This window comes from Pogonomyrmex barbatus, unplaced genomic scaffold, assembly GCF_055798465.1.
Source record: "Pogonomyrmex barbatus isolate J1 unplaced genomic scaffold, ASM5579846v1 scaffold4, whole genome shotgun sequence".
NCBI classification, from domain to species: Eukaryota; Metazoa; Arthropoda; class Insecta; order Hymenoptera; family Formicidae; genus Pogonomyrmex; species Pogonomyrmex barbatus.
The window spans coordinates 1,592,346-1,604,159 of NW_028297138.1; the positions used below are offsets into that span (position 1 = coordinate 1,592,346).

Consider the following 11,814-nt stretch of genomic DNA (forward strand, 5'->3'; position numbering starts at 1 on the left):
CTTACAACACGAGCGTACATGAGGGAACGAAGTTCACCCCTCACGAATTGGTCTACGGGAGCGTCGCGCGTACTCCCGAAAGCGATCCCTTCCCCGAGGACGAGCGCGACGAAAGCTACGCTGGCTACTTACTCGAACTAAATGCGAAAATAAGCGAATCCCAGAGAGCCGCGCGTCGTAACCTGAATGCCGCGAAGGTTAGATCAAAGCGATACTATGATAAAAGGGTTAAGGCATGCAACTTTGAAGCGGGAGACCAGGTGTACATGCTTAAAGAACCTGTGAGAAATAAACTAAGTCCACAATACACCGGTCCCTACAAAATAGCGGACGTGCTAAGTAATAATAATGTTAAATTAGAGATAAGGCCAGGTAAATTGCGTACTATCCATATGGACAAACTGAAGAAGGCGGGGAATCGGAGCCCCACCACACGCCGTGCCCCACCACAACCAGAGCCGGGGGCGAGCGAGCAACCAAGCGGCAGTCGACACACGTCACCCCTTGAAGAAACATGGAGCCACAACGAATCTTAACGCTTTTACTGTTCCCGACGCTCAGCTTTGGCTTGACGGGCTATGACTGCGGAGGCAGCGGACTCAATATCACAACCTTGTCGCTGCTGGACGTCGGCGCCTGTAATGTCGAGGATATGGAGCCAGCGAGCACGGAGACGTACGTACAACTCATGCAGAGTTCCGATTTCGAGAGCTTGCCAATAATTCAATGCCGAATTGAAATCGACCGGACCATATACTACTGCGGCATGCACTCACACATATCAATTGTATCCGACGGTCGAAAGGTGTACATCAAAGAGATCGGCTGGCAAACCTGCCAGAAAATCCACGAGACTGGAACTCTCGCGCTGGGAACCGCCTTCGTGGATAGATTGATTGTAAACGCCACGAATCATAGGAGCGTCACTATGGCTGGACAAACGCACGCTGACGGCCGTTGTTCCGGAACGCAGTACACGGACGGATTCGGAGCATGGGAGAGCGTGGTAGTACAAGCATCCTTAAAGGTGGTATTGAGGACGTTTGAAGCACCATTCAAACGGTCAGCGAACTCATTAAATCTGCCATCTGGAACGCGCTGCCCCGTGCAACTGGGGAGCTGCGCCGATTTCGACGGTACGGAAACCTTCTGGAAAACACCGTCCGACGACAGCTGCCACTTCAACCAGTACGATATACTTTACGAGGGTATGGCCATAAAACTGTCGCCGAAGCCCAAACAAACTGCCCCAGTGGTATATACAGTGACCACCGGAGATACAACGTTCGCCTTGACAAAAACGACGGAATTCAACCTATGTGGCTATCGACTTTTCCAGACCGAGCACCCAAAGCTTGTTATATTGGAAACACAGCGAGGACGCACGTTCAAATCTAAGTCACAGATCTCAGTTAACAACTTAGATATATTCTCCTATGTGAATTCGAAATTCGTTTACGTGGAGAAACACGTGAAAACGCAACTTACCAGGCTTTACCACGACATTATGGAGCAGAAATGTGCATTAGAGCGTCAGATCCTCCAGAATGCGCTCTCATTGGCAACTATAGCCCCAGACGAAATGGCCTTCCGGATAATGAAAGCCCCTGGATACACGGCGGTCACAGCCGGAGAAGTCATCCATATTGTCCAATGCGTCCCAGTAGAATGCAAGCTGCGACATACCGAAGAGTGTTACAACGAGTTGCCAGTTACCTACCGCAATTCGTCACACTTTTTATTGCCACGCACCAGAATTCTGACCAGGACAGGAACACACAAAGACTGCAACGAGTTGCTTCCTGGCATGTACAAACTACACGGCAGTTGGTACCGAGTAGGCCTGAAGCCGATCGAGTCGCTTCCTCCGCCGACGATCCAGCCGCTTTCTACCCCCACGTGGAAATACGTCAGTCCGGACGCACTCGCCACCAGTGGAATCTACTCCGCGGACGATCTGAACCGACTGCGAGACCACATAATGTTCCCAGTCGAAAAGCCGTCTATGCTGAATACAATAGCGCGAGGGGCCTTAGGACAGGACGTCCCGAGCGGGAGTATTTCCTTGATGAATCTTCTCGACGAAAAGTCTTTAGATCGGATCGCTGAAAGCACAGGGAAGCGATTATGGCAAGGATTTATTACGTTTGGCTCGGCCAGCGCAGGAGTCTTGGCGTTATTCGTGATAGCCAGACTGATCAAGTTGGTGATCGATACGATCATCCACGGATACGCGTTGCACAGAATATACGGATGGAGCCTTCATATATTGGGAGCAGTATGGTCGTCGGTCACTAACCTTTTGCTGCATATGGGTAACCCAGCAACAAAAACCGACTCGCCTAGCAGGGAACGCCTCATGCCAATAGCTCAGAGCTCGACAGAAGACACACCGACGGCGCCCGAAATCGCCCCTAGTGCTGAAAAGGAAAGGTTTAGTGAGCATGTGCGGTCATACAGTGAACTCCAAAAATACTTACGCGAGGACGTAGTATAGAGACAAATAAGTGCGATAACTAATTACAAGCGTTAGAATATAAGACGAATAAACATAAGTAAAATAATTGTAGCTCAAACCTTCTGCAACTCAACCTCTAGTAGAGCAGGGGAAATGCACGGCACCTGGCCCTGCATTTCTTCTTAGGGGGGGAGGTGTAACGTCAGGAGAGCCAACGTAAAAATTTCTTTTCTTCCCCTTTTCCCACCTGCGCAGAAGCGCCACTATTCAAGCCAAAGTTGGCAACAACCGGCTCTCCTGCCGTTGACATATCGCGCGTTGCGCCTTACCGCCAGTGAATATACACTGTAATAAATATAAGTAATAAAATTAAATAATAATAATAAATAAATCACGCTAACAATGAACCTAAATAATTGTAAAATTATTAATACTACAATAAGGCTCGCGTTGCTGTTGCGCATCATCTCCAGTCAGCCGCGCGCTGATTGGCCGACCAACGACCATTATAGATATGTGCGTCTGGTCTAGCTTTATAGGCTATGACCGTCGCGAGCGCCACGTGCTTTGGCGTACCCACGCCATCCGCCATCTTGCGCCACGTGCTTTGGCGTACCCACGCCATCCGCCATCTTGCGCCGCGTGCTTTGGCGTGCCCACGCCATCCGCCATCTTGCGCCACGTGCGTTGGCGTACCCACGCTACCGCCACGTTGCGCAACAGCGCCGCCGCAGGCACGCGTTACAACGCGCGGCCATGCTCGTTCACTCTTGTACGCGCCGTCGAGTAGTACACATCGTGCGAGTGTCAATCCAAATCCAATCCCAATTCCAATTCTAATTTTAAGTCAATTCTATTTCGTCTCAATCTAGTTAAGTTAATTAAGTGATCATTTGTATTCTAAATTTTGTATTGCTCTAAATTTAACCAAGTGTTACGCGAGTGTAATTCGATTCATGAATATTTGAATATAGTAAGTACAGTGTATTCGCCACGTGTTATTCATTGCATCATCCTTCCTATCACCGCGAGAAATCGGAAGTGTTCGCGAGGCTAAAGAGGCAACGGGCATTTATAACAACTCAAACCTTATTTTACCGAATAATTTGCAGTTAAAGCAAGAATTCCGATCGTTTCCGGGGGCAAGGTGTTGTGCGTTATCCGCACTTACCACGAAGGAAACATTGGACTTCGAGCACGCGGTAATTCTAATCTTTTAATTAAATACAATATACGCCTGGAGCCTCTGCCGAATGCCTAAAGCACGGAGGAATCGCGCGGGTCGTAACAACGCACTTCGGCGGCTTGAATACGACCTCCACGTGGCCGCGATTTACGATCATAACGCGATCATCGGCGAGGAAGTGAGTTACGACGGCGAGTACGAACTTCTCGTGCACGACCGCCTCTGGAGCGCCTTACCGGCCCCGTCCACCCCCGTAGCAGCTTACCAGGGAAGCAGTTTCGGACCACGCATCTCCCTCGAGGAGTATCTGCGCAGAGCGGACACCGAAAGGTAGGTGAAAATCATACATCAAGTTTTATTCCCGGTTGCTTTCGCGTTCCCATCTTGCATACGTTTCAGTAAAATATAGAGTATAAAGGAATTAGACGTGAATGAATATAAGAGTACTCGCGTTCAAGATTCTTTCGGGTTGCGTCACTCGTTTTGTTCGCGTCGACCGACCGTCGCATAGTTGCATCGCCCGACCGGAAGGGTTTTACGACCGACCCTTTTTTGCCGCCCTTGCCACTTTCTCCTAAGGCATGTAGGGTTTTGAGCCGGTTTATCGCTACGCACGGAAATATTCCAGTTTCGTAATATCATTTTAATATTGAATATTCGCCGCGTAATATTAATTCCCGTTATTTGACGTAATGTGCCCGCCTTGCTTTCTCGAGCCACGAGATTCGCGCACTCACCCGGCCGCCGTATACAGATACCGTAGGAGCACGGTGCGTTGCCTTACCACGTTCGGATATCGACGCGTGGACGACGCTATCGCCGAGTTACTCCCTAATAGTGCCGAATATCTTTGCTTTCGATGTAAGGAGGAAATACCAGAGGGAACTCTTACGTATCGTCTTGAATTGACCCACGCGTTCCAGTTCGGGTATACTTCCGCCCGGGATCATTGCGATTGCTGCCGCGCTAGTCTTGTAATAGTCCGCGACATTGAGCTCTGCCCTGACTGCACCGAAGTTTTTACTGTGTCTCTAGAAGTGCTCAGGGAATTAGGCAACGCTATAGAGAACATCTGCGGGCGATACTACCTCGACGAGACCAATCCCGCTCCCGACGGCATCCTATCGCGCCGGCTAACCAACTTCTCTGTTGCACTGATCCGCTTACAGTCTAATAATCGCCCAACGTCTGGTTAAACGCAACGTTAGCCGTGTAATTCACTGAAATTTCCTGAGAACTTAATAATTCGCCGCTGACATTATCGGAGGGGTTCCCGCGGATTTGAGCAGTATAATCAGGGTTTCGTACTCCTTAATTCCTTAATTCCTTAATTCTTCCGAACCGCTGTTGGCGATTTGCCGCTCGATCGCTGGCAGCGTCGCCGAGAGGCGAGCGTATTCCCGCCTTGGTCCAGTGCCACGTGGCGATTTGCTTTGGCAATCTCGCCACCGCCTGCGACGTAACATCGGAAAGAATTCACTCATCACCCGAATAAAGCAATGGATCCTGAAAACAGGGTCTATAGATTCACAGAGGACGTCCTAAGCTTGCCAACTAATTTGTAGAATCGTCTCATCGTGCGTGATCGTAGATAATAATAATTGATGCCACGCTTCATCTTTAGCGTTAAATTTTTCCCGTCTGAGGACTTTACGAGTGAGCTTCAATTGCCTCCAAAGTGGTCCCCACACCGTAGCATCTTTCCTGACATGAGCTCTGTAACGTCTTCTAAGAATCCTATAACACTCATGAGCACTAGTAATTTCAGGGTTTCACCAGTATACAGCCCTTCTACTTTAGCGTTTACAAACCTGGCATAGAAATCTCACATGCGTCCCTAATGATTCTAGTTAACCTGCCGCATAGTGACCAAATCATTACGATCTCGAGTAGTAAGTGACCAAAGACCTGTATGTAGTGCAGACGCAAACTTATCCTTATCGATCCTGTTAAGGTTCCATAGGGGAAAACACTACTTATTATCTCTGGTCGAGATGCGCGTGTTGCCGTCACCAAATGCAATACTTTTGTGGTCAGAGCCATTATACTCTTCAAGAATCCTCTAATTCAAGATGGAACCGATCACCCGATCCGGGCCCCAGGTGAAGTCTACAATAGACTCTCCCTGTGATCTACAGCAAGTAGGCACCCTACAATCATTTGCCAAATTTAGTTTAAGACTATATGACCAGTCCAGTAATCGTCTACCTCGAGCGTTCTCATGTCTATCCCAAGTAAGAAATCTCGCATTAAAATCACCAGCAACGATAATCGCACATCCCCTAATGGTAGAGATCACTCTGGTCAGATTATTAAAAAAAATTTTCAAATTCTCGAACTGGTCTATTAGGCGAAAAATAAACACTAAAAACGTATAAATCGATTCCCTTTCCCTTAAGTACCACTACTCCCGGCGCAGTGTGGAAAACCCGCCAATTATTTCTGGAATTACCCGCAACATATATAGTAGCTGTAGATGGCTCGTCTGTAGACAGATGATATCCGTCATCCCGTAATCTAATGTAGTTAGGTTCTGATAACCTAACTATACCTAACCTAACACTGTAGCTCCTGATAAATGTATGCCCCTCTTATTAATAGTTTGAATAGATCTTGCGCTATGGAACATCTGTTTAAATTAATTTGTATGAACCTGGCTTCCATTATTCAGTATTAGTGTATCTCTCCGAAGATTTCTCAGTATCCATCTCAATATCCGGCGGAACCGAGGGAACCACAAACTCCGTTTCCTTTGAAGAGAGAGGTGGGTCCTGAAGGAATTGTCTCAAGTTAATCAAGGGACACGGAGAGCAGGCTTCATTTCCCGCCTTGTGATCAGCCTTTCTCTCTACAGAGGAGACAACTAGAATGATTTCTACAGGCCTTTAGTTTGTGGGTAGGGTCTCCGCAGTTGAAGCATGAGCCGGTCCGATCTACATCCACTGGGCAACGATGTCTCGTATGTACTCTGGCAAAGCACTTATAGCATCGAACCAGTCTAGTAATAATTCTATCTGAATTCACCCATCCGAGTCTTATAAATCCGATATTAGCCAACTTAATGGCAGAATTTAAGGGGCATTGCACCCATACTGAAGCAAGGCCATTCCGAGTCACTCTGATTGGCCCAATTTTAACATCATCTGGTGAGCACTCTCCCAACATAGATCTGATCTTCAATCTCAACTACGGAGACGGAGTCATCAAAGGATGATATCCTTATATCTACCATCCTAACTGGTTTATTAATTTTAATTCTTGAATCATCAATCACCACTATCCTTTGCGAGAGCAAATCCGCTTTTCTAGAGGCATCCTCACCCTCACCTCAAACAACACACTTCTGGATAGAGCACGCTTTACTCTTGTATCTGTAATATTAAATTCTTCAAAAACAATATTCCTTCTAGTTTTTCCTAGAACAGACGAATAAGGGAGTCCTCCTTCTTCAATCATTATAGAGATCACTGATACGTTGGATGATTCCGGGCTTAGTCCAGAACCTTCAGCATTAATTCTGCGAGGTTTCGCAGGATTAACCGTATTGATGCCCTCAAACTGTATCATAGCAATCTCAGGAGTGTCCCTAATGTCTTTCCTTCTCTTACTGCCTCTTCCCACCACCTTGGCCTATGAACCCGGTTCCTCAGGCACCACTGTATCAGAAAACGCACCCACAGTGTCGATACCTGTTGAGGACATAGCATGAGTTCTAGTCCGAAGTGATCCTTCCGGTACATGTCTTTCAGAGACCACGATCCTGGAACACTTCATCATCAACCTCCGAGCCATCCATGAGGATGTTCCTGATGGAATCAACAAATATAGAAAATAAGAGATCCACCGCTTCCCGCTTCCCAGTCATACCTCTACTGGGTCTAGTCCTCACATCATTATTAAAGACCCCATCAGAGTTAAACTTGTCACTTCAATTTTATCCGTCTTATTCACACGACGTGGGCCTTGATTAAAAGACTCCATCCTTCTATCATCCAATCCAGAGAGTTGTACTTTCCCATCATCTCGGTATTCCAAAAAACGAACATTTGTATTACCTTTATTCTTAAGTTCATTTGTGAGCGTGTTCATCGATTTCCTCAGGGCCATATTTTCTTCTTTAAGCTTATTCAATTCACGCTTCAATTCCTCGTATTGATTCCGTCCAATTATATTCCTATCAGCCCTAGGTGCCCTAGATACTATATCCATTATTCCATATTTGGCAGACTATAAATTTATCTTTATGAGCCGGCTAGCCGGGTCTTGTAGAGAATTCGATTTCTTCCGAAATTCTTTTATCTCATTGATCCATCAATTATCTGAGCTCTCCACCTCTAGGATCCTCATATACTTCAACGCACCATGTCTATCGTCTATTTCCATTTTCTGTGCTAGAGTAAACTGTACTTCGTCAACGGAAGAGGATATCATTCTTCTCTTCTTTCCTCTTTTTACAGTACCAGCAGTATCTCTAATGTTACAGGAGATTGCATCAAGCTCCTGCGCAGGAAGCGATAGATAACTACCATCATCGGACTCCAACAAACGAACTCCAACTGACGGAGTCAATAACACTATCGTCATGTTCTCTAATCCCTTCTCTAGCTCTCTCTCCATTTGCGGAGCGAGTGGTTCTATGATTATCACGATCATCACCATCAAGAAAGTGCATTGTGCCCAATAACTCAGAATCAAAGTAACTGACAACTTTGTCAAGAAAAATAATAAGATCTCTTTTATTACCGCTATCAACTACCAAAGTTGTTACTTGAAATTGCTCTACGCTACTTAATGAGAAACTTCCGGAAGTAGGGACAGTATCTCCGGGCTCACGACCTGACGCATATCACCAGGAGGGCTTCCATTACTTGTTGACGACCAATTGAGCGCTGGGATGCACTTTACCTGCCAGTTCTCCAGCATCCGAGACTTAGAGGATTCCTTCTCCTTTTTCCTTACCATTTCCATATAGACTTGAACAGTTTAATTTACAAGAATAACCATCTTTTGTCCCTGCCAATATACGCCGGGAGGGAAAGACCCGGCATAGTCGTCAACAAAAATCCATCCAGTATTCATATACCTAATCTAGTCAGATCGTCAATAGTATGATACAATCAATGCAAAAGAATCATAAGTCTTAAGATAACCAAGTCGTCAAAAAGAAATCAGAGGCTAAAAATAGCCTAATATTATAAGCACACACAACCGTAAGGTTCTAAAATAACATTCAATTAAATCACTAACTCTTAGGTTGTGGATACTAACGCATATAACTTACACTATTAAAATATAGTGTCACTAAAAACCAGTTAACAAAAGAGGATCCAGTCCATTTATTGGGGTTTATTTGTATAAGATGTAGAGCAAGGCCACTCAAGCAGAAGTGCTTAGAGCAAGCAATTTCCAATCAGGCCCGGACAATGGCGCAAATATTCATCATCTGTCAACGATAATGATGATCATCGGTCAATAATAAGTAAAGTTCTAACACTAGTAGAGCCAGAGATAGCCAATATATACATATATATGGTATTCACACAAAATGCCAATATATGTCTAATATTCTGATAAAAGATAAAATAGCAATCAAAGTATCTGACAAATAACATTAATGAACACCTTCAAAAAATATTTAAATTATAATCCGAAGCTTCACAAAATATCACACAAGTGCAGATAAGTCCTAGCTAGTCAATAGCCCAATAACATGTTAAGGAACAACTGCTAAGATTACAACAAAAAGCAATAAAGACAATCAAAGAAACAATTAACAAAGGATGATCATATATACAACATTAGCATTAAGGTTCTTACTAAGTACGAGAATCACATCAAACGACCAAGAATTGAGTGGTCAGGCCGATTCGATGCGGTGGCGGGAGTCTCTTCCGCATATCCAGCACAGTATGACAATGTCATCGCCTCCGGTGTAATCCCAGCCCACCCAGTTCATGATAAAGCCTCATATCAATCAATCCCCCGCAACTGACTTGCTGTGAAAAAAGTAGAACTGCAGTCAATAAATAAAAACTGAAGAACTCAGCAAGAAGATACACAGGACAGCCAGAGATGACTCAAAAATTTCAAATTTATCGCCAATCTAACTCCAAAAAGATAATATGTACTTCAGATGAACATATATATATATATATATATTATATATATCGTATATATTAGGTGTAAAAAAAAGTTCTGAGCTTTTTTTTGTAAAATTCAATCTTTATTCAAAAATAAATAAAAAAATATTAATCAGCGAAATATTCCCCGTTTGCATCAACGACCTTTTGCCATTTTTCGGGTAGCTTGCGAATTCCTTAATGATAGAAACTCACCGGCTTCGAAGCGATAAAGTCATCAATGCATTTTCGTATCTCTTCAAATCTCACGAAATGTGTATCAGCCAAATGATGCTGCAGCGATCGGAATAGGTAGTAATCGGAAGGCGCCGTGTCTGGGCTATACGCCGCGTGCGAGAGAAGTTCCCAGCCTAAGCAAAGATATGATCTTGAGTCGCTTTCACAACATGTGGTCGAGCATTGTCATGAAGCAAGATCATTTTACGACGTCCTTGGCCAGTAAACGGCCTCTTTTCTTCTAATGCATCGCTCAAATTGATCAATTGTTGTTGGTAGCGATCTGCCGTGATTGTTTCACCCGGTTGTAATAACTCGTAATACAACACACTTTTCCAATCCCACCAGATACAGAGCAAACCCTTCTTGGCGTGGATATTGGGCTTTGGCATCGATGTCGAAGGTTGACCAGGGTCAACCCATGATTTTCTATGTTTAGGGTTATCATAAAGAATCCACTTTTCATCGCCTGTAATGATTTTCTGCAGAAAATTTTTTTCCGGAACTTTGAAAGCAAAGTGAGTGCAGTGTCACGCTGACGATTTTTGTTGTCTTCGGACAATTCATGCGGAACCTATCTGCTTTCCTTCTGAACCTTTCCCATCGTATGTAAACGTACGGAAATGGTTTGCTGCGTAACGCCAAGCTGTTCTGCAAGCTCTTTTTCAGTTTGCGCAGAGTTTATATCCAGCAGTGCTTGCAATTCGTCCGTTTCAATCTTTTGAGGGTGTCCAGCATGCGGTTCTTCTTCAAGACTGAAATCTCCTTGGCGAAATTTTTGATACCATTTTTTACATGTAGTATGACTAACAGCGTTCTCTCCATATGCAGCACAAATCATTGCAGTGGCTTCAGCAGCATTTTTCTTCAGATGAAATGCGAAGTGGATGGAAAATCGAATATGCTCTTTAGTAGGATAACAAAGGGGGGCCGAGGCCCCCCAGGGGCGTGGGGGGGGTTCGGGGTGAGAGGGGAAATCGTAGGATCCTAAGGGGGCCTCGGACCCCCTTTCAGTCGGTAAGATGCTCCTTCAGTCGGTAAGACGATTCTCTTTCTTCAGAGGGTTCGTATCCGAGGAGGGAGAAGGTGGATCCCTCTGGCGGTCGTCGTGACAGGTTTTGTCGGTAATGCGGTCGCGGGGATTCCCCGGGTCTTTTCGCGCAGTCTTGGGCGCGTTCTCGACGCCGCCCTAACGTTTTTTCCGCGCGGTCTAGCGCTTTTCGCGCAGCCAGCGCTTTTCGCGCAGCCTTGGGCGCGTTCTCGACGCCGCCCTAACGTTTTCCGCGCGGTCTAGCGCTTTCGCGCAGCCTTGGGCGCGAACGTCGCGATTAGTCGCGTCGTGCCGCCCTAACGTTTTCCGCGCGGTCTAGCGCTTTCGCGCAGCTTTGGGCGCGAACGTCGCGATTCGTCGCGCCGTCGAGGCGACTCGCGTTGTTGACAGGATGTTGCGATTTGTCGGCTTTTCATAACGTCGCGATTAGGCGCGTCGTCGAGGCCATGGTCTAGCGCTTTTCGCGCAGCCTTGGGCGCGAACGTCGCGATTAGTCGCGTCGTGCCGCCCTAACGTTTTCCGCGCGGTCTAGCGCTTTCGCGCAGCCTTGGGCGCGAACGTCGCGATTAGTCGCGCCGTCGAGGCGACCCGCGTTGTTGACAGGATGTTGCGTCGCGTCGTCGAGGCGACTCGCGTTGTTGACAGGATGTTGCGATTTGTCGGCTTTTCATAACGTCGCGATTAGACGCGTCGTCGAGGCCGTGGTCTAGCGCTTTTCGCGCAGCCTTGGGCGCTAACGTCGCGATTAGTCGCGCCTTCGAGG

At 46.2% G+C, this 11,814-nt stretch overlaps 1 protein-coding gene across 1 annotated transcript; it reads left to right on the plus strand.

Moving 5' to 3' along the window:
• Positions 1-373: 373 nt before the first annotated feature.
• LOC148935589 (uncharacterized) lies at positions 374-2,497 on the plus strand. Its single transcript, XM_089081142.1, has one exon. The coding sequence runs from the start codon at positions 515-517 to the stop codon at positions 2,495-2,497; it is 1,983 nt and encodes a 660-aa protein (XP_088937268.1). The 5' UTR covers positions 374-514.
• Positions 2,498-11,814: the final 9,317 nt, after the last annotated feature.

Bases quoted from the DNA above. Each gene is read 5' to 3' on its own strand.
- LOC148935589 (XM_089081142.1), top strand. From the start codon at position 515: ATGGAGCCACAACGAATCTTAACGCTTTTACTGTTCCCGACGCTCAGC.